This window comes from Salmo salar, chromosome ssa10, assembly GCF_905237065.1.
Source record: "Salmo salar chromosome ssa10, Ssal_v3.1, whole genome shotgun sequence".
NCBI classification, from domain to species: domain Eukaryota; kingdom Metazoa; phylum Chordata; class Actinopteri; order Salmoniformes; family Salmonidae; genus Salmo; species Salmo salar.
In genome coordinates, this window is record NC_059451.1 from 56084292 (window position 1) to 56101936 (window position 17645).

The following is a 17645-nucleotide window of genomic DNA, read 5'->3' on the forward strand; positions in this document are numbered from 1 at the left end:
TACAGCTGTGTTAGGTATACAGGTGTGTTAGATATACAAGTGTGTCAAACATCACCTCAGTGTTAGATATACAGGTGTGTTAGATATACAGGTGTGTTAGATATACAGGTGTGTTAGATATACAGGTGTGTTAGATATACAGCTGTGTTAGATATACAGCTGTGTTAGATATACAGCTGTGTTAGAAATACAGCTGTGTTAGATATACAGGTGTGTCAAACATCACCTCAGTGTTAGATATACAGCTGTGTTAGATATACAGCTGTGTTAGATATACAAATGTGTTTGATATACAGGTGTGTTAGATGTACAGGTGTGTTAGATATACAGCTGTGTTAGATATTCAGGTGTGTTAGATATACAGTTGTGTTAGATATACAGGTGTGTTAGATATACAGCTGTGTTAGATATACAGCTGTGTTAGATATACAGCTGTGTTAGATATACAGGTGTGTTAGATATACAGGTGTGTTAGATATACAGGTGTGTTAGATGTTCAGGTGTGTTAGATATACAGCTGTGTTAGATATACAAGTGTGTTTGATATACAGGTGTGTTAGATATACAGGTGTGTTAGATATACAGGTGTGTTAGATATACAGGTGTGTTAGATGTACAGCTGTGTTAGATGTACAGGTGTGTTAGATATACAGGTGTGTTAGATATACAGGTGTGTTAGCTATACAGGTGTGTTAGATATACAGCTGTGTTAGATATACAGGTGTGTTAGATATACAAATGTGTTTGATATACAGGTGTGTTAGATATACAGGTGTGTTAGATATACGGGTGTGTTAGATATACGGGTGTGTTAGATATACGGGTGTGTTAGATATACGGGTGTGTTAGATATACGGGTGTGTTAGATATACGGGTGTGTTAGATGTACAGCTGTGTTAGATGTACAGGTGTGTTAGATATACAGGTGTGTTAGCTATACAGGTGTGTTAGATATACAGCTGTGTTAGATATACAGCTGTGTTAGATATACAAATGTGTTTGATATACAGGTGTGTTAGATATACAGGTGTGTTAGATATACGGGTGTGTTAGATATACGGGTGTGTTAGATATACGGGTGTGTTAGATATACGGGTGTGTTAGATATACAGCTGTGTTAGATATACATGTGTGTTAGATATACAGGTGTGTTAGATATACAGCTGTGTTAGATATACAGCTGTGTTAGATATACAGCTGTGTTAAATATACAGGTGTGTTAGATATACAGGTGTGTTAGATATACAAATGTGTTTGATATACAGCTGTGTTAGATATACAGGTGTGTTAGATATACAGGTGTGTTAGATATACAGGTGTGTTAGATATACGGGTGTGTTAGATATACGGGTGTGTTAGATATACGGGTGTGTTAGATATACGGGTGTGTTAGATATACAGCTGTGTTAGATATACATGTGTGTTAGATATACAGGTGTGTTAGATATACAGCTGTGTTAGATATACAGCTGTGTTAGATATACATGTGTGTTAGATATACAGCTGTGTTAAATATACAGCTGTGTTAGATATACATGTGTGTTAGATATACAAATGTGTTAGATATACAGCTGTGTTAGATATACAGCTGTGTTAGATATACAGGTGTGTTAGATATACAGCTGTGTTAGATATACAGGTGTGTTAGATATACAGCTGTGTTAGATATACAGCTGTGTTAGATATACAGGTGTGTTAGATATACAGGTGTGTTAGATATACAGGTGTGTTAGATATACAGCTGTGTTAAATATACAGCTGTGTTAGATATACATGTGTGTTAGATATACAGCTGTGTTAGATATACAGCTGTGTTAGATATACAGCTGTGTTAGATATACAGCTGTGTTAGATATACATGTGTGTTAGATATACAGGTGTGTTAGATATACAGGTGTGTTAGATATACAGCTGTGTTAGATATACAGCTGTGTTAGATATACAAATGTGTTTGATATGTAAACTCAGCAAAAAAAGAAATGTTCTCTCACTGTCAACTGCATTTATTTTCAGCAGACTTAACATGTGTAATTATTTGTACGAACATAACAACATTCAACAACTTAGTCATAAACTGAACAAGTTCCACAGACATGTGACTGACAGAAATTGAATAATGTGTCCCTCAACAAAGGGGGGGGTCAAACTCAAAAGTAACAGTCAGTATCTGGTGTGTCCACCAGCTACGTTAAGTACTGCAGTGCATCTCTTCCTCATGAACTGCACCAGATTTGCCAGTTCTTGCTGTGAGATGTTACCCCACTCTTCCACCAAGGCACCTGCAAGTTCCCGGACATTTCTGGGGGGAATGGCCCTAGCCCTCACCCTCCGATCCAACAGGTCCCAGACGTGCTCAATGGGATTGAGATCCGGGCTCTTCGCTGGCCATGGCAGAATACTGACATTCCTGTCTTGCAGGAAATCACGCACAGAACGAGCAGTATGGCTGGTGCCATTGTCATGCTGGAGGGTCATGTCAGGATGAGCCTGCAGGAAGGGTACCACATGAGGGAGGAGGATGTCTTCCCTGTAACGCACAGCGTTGAGATTGCCTGCAATGACAACAAGCTCAGTCCGATGATGCTGTGACACACCGCCCCAGACCATGACAGACCCTCCACCTCCAAAGCGATCCCGCTCCAGAATACAGGCCTCGGTGTAACGCTCATTCCTTCAACGATAAACGCGAATCCGACCATCACCCCTGGTGAGACAAAACCGCGACTAGTCAGAGAAGAGCACTTTTTGCCAGTCCTGTCTAGTCCAGCGACGGTGGGTTTGTGCCCATAGGCGACGTTGTTGCCAGTGATGTCTGGGGAGGACCTGCCTTACAACAGGCCTACAAGCCCTCAGTCCAGCCTCTCTCAGCCTATTGCAGACAGTCTGAGCACTGATGGAGGGATTGTGCGTTCCTGGTGTAACTCGGGCAGTTGTTGTGTGCAGGTGTGATGTTCGGATGTACCGATCCTGTGCAGGTGTTGTTACACGTGGTCTGCCACTGCGAGGACGATCAGCTGTCCGTCCTGTCTCCCTGTAGCTCTGTCTTAGCGTCTCACAGTACAGACATTTAAATGTATTGCCCTGGCCACATCTGTAGTCCTCATGCCTCCTTGCAGCATGCCTAAGGCACGTTCACACAGATCAGCAGGGACCCTGGGCATCTTTCTTTTGGTGTTTTTCAATAGAAAGGCCTCTTTAGTGTCCTAAGTTTTCATAACTGTGACCTTAATTGCCTACCGTCTGTAAGCTGTTAGTGTCTTAATTAACGACCGTTCCACAGGTGCATGTTCATTAATTGTTTATGGTTCATTGAACAAGCATGGGAAACAGTGTTTAAACCCTTTACAATGCAGATCTGTGAAGTTAATTGGATTTTTATCAATTATCTTTGAAAGACAGGGTCCTGAAAAAAGGGACTTTATTTTTTTTTTGCTGAGTTTAGGTGTCCCAAATGGCATCCTATTCCCCAAATGGCTCAGTAGTGCACTAGATAGGGAATAGGATGCCATTTAGGATGGAGAACCACGGTTTGTGGATCTTAAACCCTTAATTTATACAGTGATTGGTCCTCACACACACACACACACACACACACGCACACACGCACACACGCACACGCACACACATCAATTGAAGTAGGCCTGACATTGATGTGATGTTCACGGCATAAGAAATGTAAATTTATTCAATGTAACGTGTGTACGTCTGTCTGTGCTGAATCTTGGCACGTATTTTACATACCCTGACATTGAGAAGGTGTCAATGGGGATAAAGGGGCTTGAGTTTATGTTAATATACTTTTTGTTGGTACTACTGTGTGTGTGTGTGTGTGTGTGAGAGTGTCTACATTGGTTGCCTGTGTGTGTGTGAGTGTGTACACTATATGCGTTCCAGTGATGTACAATACGCCAGTGTGGACATGGTGAGTAATCTGACAGTGCTCAGCTGTGTCTCTCTGATCCCCAGGTGTGTCTCTCTGATCCCCAGGTGTGTCTCTCTGATCCCCAGGTGTGTCTCTGATCCCCAGGTGTGTCTCTCTGATCCCCAGGTGTGTCTCTCTGATCCCGAGGTGTCTCTCTGATCCCCAGGTGTGTCTCTGATCCCCAGGTGTGTCTCTCTGATCCCCAGGTGTGTCTCTCTGATCCTCAGGTGTGTCTCTGATCCCCAGGTGTGTCTCTCTGATCCCCAGGTGTGTCTCTCTGATCCCCAGGTGTCTCTCTGATCCCCAGGTGTGTCTCTGATCCCCAGGTGTGTCTCTCTGATCCCCAGGTGTGTCTCTCTGATCCCCAGGTGTGTCTCTCTGATCCCCAGGTGTGTCTCTCTGATCCCCAGGTGTGTCTCTCTGATCCCCAGGTGTGTCTCTCTGATCCCCAGGGGTGTCTCTCTGATCCCCAGGTGTGTCTCTCTGATCCCCAGGTGTGTCTCTCTGATCCCCTGGTGTGTCTCTCTGATCCCCAGGTGTCTCTCTGATCCCCAGGTGTCTCTCTGATCCCCAGGTGTGTCTCTCTGATCCCCTGGTGTGTCTCTCTGATCCCCAGGTGTCTTCCTGATCCCCAGGTGTGTCTTTCTGATCCCCAGGTGTGTCTCTGATCCCCAGGTGTGTCTCTGATCCCCAGGTGTGTCTTTCTGATCCCCAGGGGTGTCTCTCTGATCCCCAGGGGTGTCTCTCTGATCCCCAGGTGTGTCTCTCTGATCCCCAGGTGTGTCTTTCTGATCCCCTGGTGTGTCTTTCTGATCCCCTGGTGTGTCTTTCTGATCCCCAGGGGTGTGTCTCTCTGATCCCCAGGTGTCTCTCTGATCCCCAGGTGTGTCTCTCTGATCCCCAGGTGTGTCTCTCTGATCCCCAGGTGTGTCTCTCTGATCCCCAGGTGTGTCTCTCTGATCCCCAGGTGTGTCTCTCTGATCCCCTGGTGTGTCTTTCTGATCCCCTGGTGTGTCTCTCTGATCCCCAGGTGTGTCTCTCTGATCCCCAGGTGTGTCTCTCTGATCCCCAGGTGTGTCTCTCTGATCCCCAGGTGTGTCTCTCTGATCCCCAGGTGTGTCTCTCTGATCCCCAGGTGTGTCTCTCTGATCCCCAGGGGTGTCTCTCTGATCCCCAGCGGTGTCTCTCTGATCCCCAGGTGTGTCTATCTGATCCCCTGGTGTGTCTCTCTGATCCCCTGGTGTGTCTCTCTGATCCCCAGGGGTGTCTCTCTGATCCCCAGGTGTGGCTCTCTGATCCCCAGGTGTGTCTCTCTGATCCCCAGGTGTGTCTCTTTGATCCCCAGGGGTGTCTCTCTGATCCCCAGGGGTGTCTCTCTGATCCCCAGGGGTGTCTCTCTGATCCCCAGGGGTGTCTCTCTGATCCCCAGGTGTCTCTCTGATCCCCTGGTGTGTCTCTCTGATCCCCAGGTGTCTTCCTGATCCCCAGGTGTGTCTTTCTGATCCCCAGGTGTGTCTCTGATCCCCAGGTGTCTCTCTTATCCCCAGGTGTGTCTTTCTGATCCCCAGGGGTGTCTCTCTGATCCACAGGTGTGTCTCTCTGATCCCCAGGTGTGTCTTTCTGATCCCCTGGTGTGTCTTTCTGATCCCCTGGTGTGTCTTTCTGATCCCCAGGGGTGTGTCTCTCTGATCCCCAGGTGTCTCTCTGATCCCCAGGTGTCTCTCTGATCCCCAGGTGTGTCTCTCTGATCCCCAGGTGTGTTTCTCTGATCCCCAGGTGTGTCTCTCTGATCCCCAGGTGTGTCTCTCTGATCCCCAGGTGTGTCTCTCTGATCCCCAGGTGTGTCTCTCTGATCCCCTGGTGTGTCTTTCTGATCCCCTGGTGTGTCTTTCTGATCCCCTGGTGTGTCTCTCTGATCCCCAGGGGTGTCTCTCTGATCCCCAGGGGTGTCTCTCTGATCCCCAGGTGTGTCTATCTGATCCCCTGGTGTGTCTCTCTGATCCCCTGGTGTGTCTCTCTGATCCCCAGGGGTGTCTCTCTGATCCCCAGGTGTGGCTCTCTGATCCCCAGGTGTGGCTCTCTGATCCCCAGGTGTGTCTCTTTGATCCCCAGGGGTGTCTCTCTGATCCCCAGGGGTGTCTCTCTGATCCCCAGGTGTGTCTCTCTGATCCCCAGGTGTGTCTTTCTGATCCCCAGGTGTGTCTCTCTGATCCCCAGCGGTGTGTCTCTCTGATCCCCAGCGGTGTGTCTCTCTGATCCCCAGCGGTGTGTCTCTCTGATCCCCAGCGGTGTGTCTCTCTGATCCCCATGTGTGTCTCTCTGATCCCCAGGTGTGTCTCTCTGATCCCCAGGTGTGTCTCTCTGATCCCCAGGGGTGTCTCTCTGATCCCCAGGTGTGTCTCTCTGATCCCCAGGTGTGTCTCTCTGATCCCCAGGTGTGTCTCTCTGATCCCCAGGGGTGTCTCTCTGATCCCCAGGTGTGTCTCTCTGATCCCCAGGTGTGTCTCTCTGATCCCCAGGTGTGTCTCTCTGATCCCCAGGTGTCTCTCTGATCCCCAGGTGTGCCTCTCTGATCCCCAGGTGTGCCTCTCTGATCCCCAGGTGTGCCTCACTGATCCCCAGGTGTGCCTCTCTGATCCCCAGGTGTGCCTCTCTGATCCCCAGGTGTGTCTCTCTGATCCCCAGGTGAGGTTGCAGCTGTGGGACACGGCAGGACAGGAGCGCTTCAGGAGCCTCATACCCTCCTACATACGAGACTCTACTGTGGCCGTGGTGGTTTATGATATTACAAGTGAGTGGGGATCACTCGCGCGCACACACACACACACACACACACACACACACATTGAATGCTGTCATGATGATGGGAATCAGGACACCGTGGACACACCGTTATACAGCCATACATGATATTCCTCCATAGTGTTCCTTTATGTAAGCAGCAGCACTAGAACCATGTAAATCAGTCTATGACCATGTAAATCAGTCTAGGACCATGTAATTCAGTCTAGGACCATGTAAATCAGTCTAGGACCATGTAAATCTGTCTATGACCATGTAAATCAGTCTATGACCATGTAAATCAGTCTAGCACCATGTAAATCAGTCTATGACCATGTAAATAAGTCTATGACCATGTAAATCAGTCTAGCACCATGTAAATCAGTCTATGACCATGTAAATAAGTCTATGACCATGTAAATCAGTCTAGCACCATGTAAATCAGTCTATGACCATGTAAACCAGTCTAGAACCATGTAAATCAGTCTAGAACCATGTAAATCAGTCTATGACCATGTAAATCAGTCTATAACCAGTCTATGACCATGTAAATCAGTCTAGACCCATGTAAATCAGTCTATAATCAGTCTATAACATGTAAATCAGTCTAGAACCATGTAAATCAGTCTATCAAATCAAATCAAATTTATTTTTATATAGCCCTTCGTACATCAGCTGATATTCTCAAAGTGCTGTACAGAAACCCAGCCTAAAACCCCAAACAGCAAGCAATGCATGTGAAAGAAGCACGGTGGCTAGGAAAAACTCCCTAGGAAAAACTCCCTAGAAAGGCCAAAAACCTAGGAAGAAACCTAGAGAGGAACCAGGCTATGAGGGGTGGCCAGTCCTCTTCTGGCTGTGCAGGGTGGATATTATAACAGAACATGGTCAAAATGTTAAAATGTTAAAATGTTCATAAATGACCAGCATGGTCAAATAATAATAATCATAGTAGTTGTCGAGGGTGCAACAAGCACGTCCGGTGAACATGTCAGGGTTCCATAGCCGCAGGCAGAACAGTTGAAACTGGAGCAGCAGCACGGCCAGGTGGACTGGGGACAGCAAGGAGTCATCATACCAGGTAGTCCTGAGGCATGGTCCTAGGGCTCAGGTCCTCCGAGAGAAAGACAGAAAGAGAGAAAGAGAGAATTAGAGAGAGCATATTTAAATTCACACAGGACACCGGATAAGACAAGAGAAATACTCCAGATGTAACAGACTGACCCTAGCCCCCCGACACATAAACTACTGCAGCATAAATACTGGAGGCTGAGACAGGAGGGATCAGAAGACAATGTGGCCCCATCCGATGATACCCCCGGACAGGGCCAAACAGGCAGGATATAACCCCACCCACTTTGCCAAAGCACAGCCCCCACACCACTAGAGGGATGTCTCCAACCACCAACTTACCGTCCTAAGACAAGGCCGAGTATAGCCCACAACGATCTCCGCCATGGCACAACCCAAGGGGGGGGCGCCAACCCAGACAGGAAGACCACGTCAGTGACTCAACCCACTCAAGTGACGCACCCCTCCTATGACCATGTAAATCAGTCTATGACCATGTAAATCAGTCTAGAACCATGTAAATCAGTCTATAACATATAAGTCAGTCTATAACCATGTAAATCAGTCTATAATCAGTCTATAACATATGTCAGTCTATGACCATGTAAATCAGTCTAGAACATATAAGTCAGTCTATGACCATGTAAATCAGTTTATGACCATGTAAGTCAGTCTATATTCAGTCTATAACCATGTAAGTCAGTCTATAACCATGTAAATCAGTCTATATTCCGTCTATAACCATGTAAGTCAGTCTATAACCATGTAAATCAGTCTATAACCATGTAAATCAGTCTATATTCAGTCTATAACATATACGTCCGTCTATGACCATGTAAGTCAGTCTATGACCATGTAAATCAGTCGTTAACCATGCACATCAGTCTGTAACCATGTAAAGTCTATAATCAGTCTATAACCATGTAAGTCATTCTATAACCATGTAAATAAATCTATAACCATGTAAATCAGTCTATAACCTTGCAAGTCAGTCTATAACCATGTAAGTCAGTCTATAACCATGCAAGTCAGTCTATAACCATGTAAATAAGTCTATAACCATGTAAATCAGTCTATAACCATGTTAAAGTTTATAATCAGTCTATAACCATGTAAGTCATTCTATAATCATGTTAAAGTCTATAATCAGTCTATAACAGGGGTGTCAAACTCATTTTAGCTCAGGGGCCACATGGAGGAAAATCTATTCCCAAGTGGGCCGGACCGGTAAAATCATGGTATATATAACTTAAAAACAACAACTTCAGATTGTTTTCTTTGTTTTAATACGATCAACATAAAACATAAAGCTGGAGCCTGAGGATAGTGTGTCCACAATAGTACAAGCACAACATCACTATTAATCATAAAACACCTCAAGTTTATTTGAAAATTCTAAAGAAAAAGAACACACAAACACACAATGCCTCAGTGATTCACAGAAGTATATCACAGATCACAGAACTATATCAGGGTGTCTCATGCAGCACTTTAAGTGGGGTTGCATAGTTTATTTGACTCCTGATACCTGGCATCTTTTAGCTTTCACCAGCGCATCAATATCAGGCGTCACATCCTGAGTGGCAGCCAACTTCAGGATGTGATTCAAGTGCTTGTGCGTGAGCCTTGAGCGCAGCTTTGTTTTATTTATGCTCATTACAGAGAAAACTTGCTCACAAAGATATGTGGTTCCAAACATGCACAACAGTTTTGCAGCGAGGGCTGTCAAGTTGGTGTAACCTGGCAAGAGATTCTGATAAAATGTGTCCAAGCCAGCTGCGGCAAATTTTCCCTTCATATCCAAGTCACACTGCAAGTCTATTATTTCAAGTTGGATGCTGACGGGCAGATCAGAGGGATTCACGGTGAATGGCGAGCAAAAAACGTTGAAGTCTTTCTCCAGTTCACCAAAAATCTGAAAGCGTTGCTCAAACTCCCGTAACAGTCCCGTTATTTTATCTTTGAACCGCTTCATGTCTGCCACATGTTGGGTCGCGCACACATTTTTCAGACAGGGGAAGTGAGCTGCGTCTCCCACAATGACAGCTTCAACTTGAAAGAACGTATGCTATCATAATACTGCGTGACGACTTTGTTGCGCCCTTGCAGCTGTTTGTTCAAGTTATTCAGGTGCTCTGTAACATCCACCATAAATGCAAGTTCCTGCATCCATTCTGCGGAATGAAATTCTAACACTGGTTTGCCCTTTTCTTCCATGAACTGTTCAATTTCTTCTCGTAAATCAAAGAAACGCCTAAGCACAGCACCTCGGCTTAACCATCTTACCTCAGTGTGGTATGGCAGGCCATAGATGTGATCTTTCTCTCTGAGAAGGCTGTCAAACTGATGGTGATTCAGGCTTCTGGATCGGATGAAATTAACAGTTTGGATGACCACCTTCATGACGTTATCCATCTTTAATGACTTGCAACACAAAGCCTCCTGGTGCAAAATACAGTGAAAAGTCCAAAAATCACGTCCTCCATTTGCAGATTGCACTTTCTCTCTGAACTTTGTCACAACGCCTGATTTTTTCCCGACCATTGAGGGCGCACCATCTGTAGCCAGGCTGACAGCACGGGACCAGTCCACTCCGACCCTGTCCAGCGCGCCGACGAGTGCGGTGAAAATATCAGCTGCTGTCGTTGTATCTGTCAACGGTACCAACTCCACGAACTCCTCGGTGACGGTCAATGTGTCATCAACTCCGCGGATGAAAATGGCCAGTTGTGCAACATCTGTAATGTCCGTGCTTTCATCAATTGCAACTGAAAACCCAATAAATGACTTTACATTTTGCTTCAACTGGCTGTCCAAATCCACTGAAAGATCGGAAATCCTGTCTGCAACTGTGTTTCTTGTCAGGCTGATATTTGCAAAAGCCTGGTGCTTTTCAGGGCACACCATCTCCACTGCCTTCATCATGCTTTTACAAATTCACCCTCACTAAATGGTTTTGAAGCCACTGCGATTTCATTAGCAATGAGGTAGCTAGCTTTCACTGCAGCGTCACTGATGTCTCGGCTGTGAGTAAACACAGACTGCTGTTTCTTCAGACCCGCCAACAGTTCATTCACCTTCTCTCTTCTCCGCTGTCCTTGAAAGTTGTCATATTTGTCGGCATGAAGACTCACATAGTGGCGACGAAGGTTATACTCTTTCAGCACTGCAACATGCTGTGAACACACCAAACATACAGCTTTCCCATTCAATTCCGTGAATAAATAGAAGGATGACCATTTTTCTTGGAACACTCTGCACTCTGCGTCCACTTTTCTCTTTTTTGACAGAGACGTATTGGGGCAATGAGGGTGCCAAAGCACATAATGTTAAAAGTAGAAGCCGTAATAAATATCGCGGGCAAAACAAAGTAGCTCATCCGGACTGGCTGCACTTGCTTGACCTAATTGCTCTGCTCCGGTATAAACAGTTTGCTTGCTTAACACAATTGCTATTGCGCCATCCAGTGGACGCAATTGGAACAGCAGTGTCTTTTATTGAAAAATTGCAGCAAATTTTTATACTTTACAAAATCATCTCGCGGGCCGGATTAAACCCCTTTGCGGGCCTGATCCGGCCCGCGGGCCGGACGTTTGACACCCCTGGTCTATAACCATGTTAGTCTATAATCAGTCTATAACCATGTTAAAGTCTATAATCAGTCTATAACCATGTAAGTCAGTCCCTGTAGATGGGAGTTCATCAGAGGCAGTGGTTTAATATGTTTGTGATGGAGTGGAGCCGGTCATATTTAAGACCACACACAAACACACAAACACACACACACGCACACACGCACACACAAACACATACACACACACACACACACACACACACACACACACACACACACACACACACACACACACACACACACACACACACACACACACACACACACACACACACACACACACACACATACATACATACATCTGGTCATGTTAAAGACCCTCAGGAGATGAACAGTAAAGCTAATAGTTTAGGTATAATGGCTCCCTAACATGGTTCCCTAACATGGCTCCCTAACATGGTTCCCTAACATGGCTCCCTAACATGGCTCCCTAACATGGCTCCCTAACATGGCTCCCTTCATGGCTCCCTAACATGGTTCCCTAACATGGCTCCCTAACATGGCTCCCTTCATGGCTCCCTTCATGGTTCCCTTCGTGGCTCCCTTCATGGCTGCCTAACATGGTTCCCTTCATGGCTCCCTAACATGGCTCCCTAACATGGCTCCCTAACATGGTTCCCTTCATGGCTCCCTAACATGGCTCCCTTCATGGCTCCCTAACATGGCTCCCTAACATGGCTCCCTAACATGGCTACCTTCATGGTTCCCTAACATGGCTCGCTTCATGGCTCCCTAACATGGCTCCCTAACATGGCTCCCTAACGTGGCTCCCTTCATGGCTCCCTAACATGGCTCCCTAACATGGCTCCCTAACATGGTTCCCTAACATGGCTCCCTAACATGGTTCCCTAGCATGGCTCCCTAACATGGTTCCCTAACATGGCTCCCTAACACGGTTCCCTAACACGGCTCCCTAACATGGTTCCCTAACATGGCTCCCTAACATGGCTCCCTAACATGGCGCCCTTCATGGCTCCCTTTATGGCTCCCTAACATGGCTCCCTAACATGGTTCCCTTCATGGCTCCCTTCATGGTTCCCTTCATGGCTCCCTAACATGGCTCCCTAACATGGCTCCCTTCATGGCTTCCTAACATGGTTCCCTTCATGGCTCCCTAACATGGCTCCCTAACATGGCTCCCTAACATGGCTCCCTTAATGGCTCCCTAACATGGTTCCCTTCATGGCTCCCTAACATGTCTCCCTAACATGGCTCCCTAACATTGCTCCCCTCATGGCTCCCTTCATGGCTCCCTAACATGGCTCCCTAACATGGCTCCCTAAAATGGCTCCCTAACATGGCTCCCTTCATGGCTCCCTTCATGGCTCCCTTCATGGCTCCCTAACATGTCTCCCTAACATGTCTCCCTAACATGGCTCCCTAACATGGTTCCCTTCATGGCTCCCTAACATGGCTCCCTAACATGGCTCCCTTCATGGCTCCCTAACATGGCTCCCTAAAATGGCTCCCTAACATGGCTCCCTTCATGGCTCCCTTCATGGCTCCCTAACATGGTTCCCTTCATGGCTCCCTAACATGGCTCCTTAACATGGCTCCTTAACATGGCTCCCTAACATGGCTCCCTAACATGGTTGCCTAACATGGTTCCCTTCATGGCTCCCTAACATGGCTCCCTTCATAGCTCCCTAACATGGCTCCCTAACATGGCTCCCTAACATGGCTCCCTTCATGGCTCCCTAACATGGTTCCCTAACATGGCTCCCTAACATGGCTCCCGAACATGGTTTCCTTCATGGCTCCCTAACATGTCTCCCTAACATGGCTCGCTTCATGGCTCCCTAACATGGTTCCCTAACATGGCTCCCTAACATGGCTCCCTAACATGGCCCCCGAAAATGGTTTCCTTCATGGCTCCCTAACATGTCTCCCTAACATGGCTCCCTTCATGGCTCCCTAACATGGCTCCCTAACATGGTTCCCTTCATGGCTACCTTCATGGTTCCCTAACATGGCTCCCTTCATGGCTCCCTAACATGGCTCCCTAACATGGCTCCCTAACATGGCTACCTTCATGGTTCCCTAACATGGTTCCCTAACATGGCTCCCTAACATGGCTCCCTAACATGGCTCCCTTCATGGCTCCCTAACATGGCTCCCTAACATGGCTCCCTTCATGTCTCCCTTCATGGCTCCCTAACATGGCTCCCTAACATGGCTCCCTTCATGGTTCCCTAACATGGTTCCCTAACATGGCTCCCTTCATGGCTCCCTTCATGGCTCCCTAACATGGCTCCCTAACATGGCTCCCTAACATGGCTCCCTAACATGGCGCCCTTCATGGCTCCCTAACATGGCTCCCTAACATGGCTCCCTTCATGGCTCCCTTCATGGCTCCCTAACATGGCTCCCTAACATGGCTCCCTAACATGGCTCCCTAACATGGCTCCCTTCATGGTTCCCTAACATGGTTCCCTGGGTCAAGGTCAATAGGAATGGGTTAGGTCAAGGTCAATAGGAATGGGGTGGGTCAAGGTCAATAGGAATGGGGTGGGTCAAGGTCAATAGGAATGGGTTGGGTCAAGGTCAATAGGAATGGGGTGGGTCAAGGTCAATAGGAATGGGGTGGGTCAAGGTCAATAGGAATGGGGTGGGTCAAGGTCAATAGGAATGGGGTGGGTCAAGGTCAATAGGAATGGGGTGGGTCAAGGTCAATAGGAATGGGGTGGGTCAAGGTCAATAGGAATGGGGTGGGTCAAGGTCAATAGGAATGGGTTGGGTCAAGGTCAATAGGAATGGGTTGGGTCAAGGTCAATAGGAATGGGGTGGGTCAAGGTCAATAGGAATGGGTTGGGTCAAGGTCAATAGGAATGGGGTGGGTCAAGGTCAATAGGAATGGGTTGGGTCAAGGTCAATAGGAATGGGTTGGGTCAAGGTCAATAGGAATGGGGTGGGTCAAGGTCAATAGGAATGGGTTGGGTCAAGGTCAATAGGAATGGGTTAGGTCAAGGTCAATAGGAATGGGGTGGGTCAAGGTCAATAGGAATGGGTTGGGTCAAGGTCAATAGGAATGGGTTGGGTCAAGGTCAATAGGAATGGGGTGGGTCAAGGTCAATAGGAATGGGTTGGGTCAAGGTCAATAGGAATGGGTTGGGTCAAGGTCAATAGGAATGCTACCAAACCCACATTGAAAAGGTCGAACATTTTGATATTTTCATCTTATATCTGAGAGTGATATGCAAATTACATTTGTGAATATTGAAGTTATACATTGTGTCTGTATACAATGTATACACCACCATTCTTTGGCAATAGGCACGTTTAAACAATATCTGATATTCAGTCCACTTGAAATACTTTTTTTTTTTGCTTCTGCTATTCCTCAACAGATGTGAACTCCTTCCAGCAAACATCCAAATGGATCGATGACGTCAGAACAGAGAGAGGAAGTGATGTAATTATTATGCTGGTCGGCAACAAAACAGACTTGGGAGATAAGAGGTATGTGTAGTGTATCCGTAGACATATAATCAGAAGCCTTTTGCCTTTCATGCTGTGTTAAGAAGCAGGGGTCTTATTTATGGACCAGTGGGGGAGTGACGAGGCTTTTAGGTAGTGTGTTTCAGGCTTCAGCCACATTTAATTAAACATGAGACGTAGAGTAGTATGCCTCAGTTAGTCCGTCTCACTGCTTTCTATGTCCCCTCAGCATCCTGTCCAACAAACCCAGTGACACCGCTGCCAGGTAGAGTTACCAAGGCACCGTCACAGCCTTGCTAAACCACCACACACAAATCCTACATCTCAATTTTTTTATTTTATATTTTATATATATATATATATCTATATATATATATTTTTTTTTAATAATTTATCAGACGCACTTATCCAGAGCGATTTACAGTAGTTTTTTTAAAATATATTTTCGTACTGGTCCCCCTGTGGGAATTGAACCCACAACCTTGTCGTTACAAGCGCCGCTCTCTACCAACTGAGCCACACGAGACCAAATGGGCTCCCTCTTCCCTTTACAGTGCACTACATTTGACCAGAGGCCTATGGGTAAAAGTAAAGCACTATAAAGGGAATAAGGTGCTATTTGGGACGTAGACAAAACCCAACTTCACAGTGATGGTCAGCACCTCTAGCCAGGCACAGTAATAATAGCGTTTACAGGGTCGTTAAGATGGCAGGCACAGCTGGCGGAGGATAGGTTAAGATACACCTCCGCTTCCCGCTTCCGCTGCAGCCGATATTCCCACCGGCATGCTCACATCTCAGAACCAGAGGTTAAATCCCAAATAGAACCCTATTACTTACACAGTGCACTACTTTTGACCAAAACCCTGGTCAAAAGTAGTGCACTATATAGGGAATAAGGTGCCATTTGGAAAGCTCACCCAGTGTCTAATTGATCTAGGGGAGGCAGATAAAGTGCTGTGCAAGGCAGTTTCCTGAGTCAGATTGACTGGATCAGTCAATTAACATTCAAGGAAGGCGGCCATAACGGCAGATAAAGCTATGGGACAGGGATTAGATCAGGCTGTATTGCAGGGTTTAGATCAGGCTGTAGGACAGGGATTAGATCAGGCTGTATTACAGGGATTAGATCAGGCTGTATTGCAGGGATTAGATCAGGCTGTATTACAGGGATTAGATCAGGCTGTATTGCAGGGATTAGATCAGGCTGTAAAACAGGGATTAAATCCGGCTGTAGGACAGGGATTAGACCAGGCTGTAGGACAGGTTTTAGATCAGGCTGTAGGACAAGAATTAGACAAGGCTGTAAAACAGGGATTAGATCAGGCTGTAGGGACGGGATTAGATCAGGCTGTAGGGACGGGATTAGATCAGGCTGTAGGGACGGGATTAGATCAGGCTGTAGGACAGGTTTTAGATCAGGCTGTAGGACAAGAATTAGACACGGCTGTAAAACAGGGATTAGATCAGGCTGTAGGACAGGTTTTAGATCAGGCTGTAGGACAGGTTTTAGATCAGGCTGTAGGACAAGAATTAGACAAGGCTGTAAAACAGGGATTAGATCAGGCTGTAGGACAGGTTTTAGATCAGGCTGTAGGACAGGTTTTAGATCAGGCTGTAGGACAAGAATTAGACAAGGCTGTAAAACAGGGATTAGATCAGGCTGTAGGACAGGGTTTAGAGCAGCTAGCTACCATATGTGAGATTTTGATAAAAGCAAAAGGCTGTCTTGTAGACATGGTGCAGTGTGTTAAAACAGGGCTGTCTTGTAGACATGGTGCAGTGTGTTAAAACAGGGCTGTCTTGTAGACATGGTGCAGTGTGTTAAGACAGGGCTGTTTTATAGACATGGTGCAGTGTGTTAAGACAGGGCTGTCTTGTAGACATTGTGCAGTGTGTTAAGACAGGGCTGTCTTGTAGACATGATGCAGTGTGTTAAAACAGGGCTGTCTTGTAGACATGGTGCAGTGTGTTAAGACAGGGCTGTCTTATAGACATGGTGCAGTGTGTTAAGACAGGGCTGTCTTGTAGACATGGTGCAGTGTGTTAAGACAGGGCTGTCTTGTAGACATGGTGCAGTGTGTTAAGACAGGGCTGTCTTATAGACATGGTGCAGTGTGTTAAGACAGGGCTGTCTTGTAGACATGGTGCAGTGTGTTAAGACAGGGCTGTCTTGTAGACATGGTGCAGTGTGTTAAGACAGGGCTATCTTGTAGACATGGTGCAGTGTGTTAAGACAGGGCTGTCTTGTAGACATGGTGCAGTGTGTTAAGACAGGGCTGTCTTATAGACATGGTGCAGTGTGTTAAGACAGGGCTGTCTTGTAGACATGGTGCAGTGTGTTAAGACAGGGCTGTCTTGTAGACATGATGCAGTGTGTTAAGACAGGGCTATCTTGTAGACATGGTGCAGTGTGTTAAGACAGGGCTATCTTGTAGACATGGTGCAGTGTGTTAAGACAGGGGTGTCTTGTAGACATGATGCAGTGTGTTAAGACAGGGCTGTCTTGTAGACATGGTGCAGTGTGTTAAGACAGGGCTGTCTTGTAGACATATTGCAGTGTGTTAAGACAGGGCTGTCTTGTAGACATGGTGCAGTGTGTTAAGACATGGCTGTCTTGTAGACATGGTGCAGTGTGTTAAGACAGGGCTGTCTTGTAGACATATTGCAGTGTGTTAAGACAGGGCTGTCTTGTAGACATGGTGCAGTGTGTTAAGACAGGGCTGTCTTGTAGACATGATGCAGTGTGTTAAGACAGGGCTGTCTTGTAGACATGGTGCAGTGTGTTAAGACAGGGCT

General features: G+C 46.5%; 1 protein-coding gene across 3 annotated transcripts in view; it reads left to right on the plus strand.

Annotated features, from left to right (window-relative positions):
• The window catches only part of LOC106560618 (ras-related protein Rab-6B), a 198898-nt gene that overhangs the window by 117018 nt on the left and 64235 nt on the right, over nucleotides 1-17645 (plus strand). For 2 of the 3 annotated variants that reach the window (XM_045687973.1, XM_014123667.2), the window contains exons 4-6: nucleotides 6608-6713; nucleotides 14756-14867; nucleotides 15076-15111. In XM_045687973.1, coding sequence (XP_045543929.1) covers nucleotides 6608-6713; nucleotides 14756-14867; nucleotides 15076-15111 — 254 coding nt within the window. The remainder of the gene's footprint in view (nucleotides 1-6607; nucleotides 6714-14755; nucleotides 14868-15075; nucleotides 15112-17645) is intronic. The other variant, XM_045687974.1, reaches the window with a different exon arrangement.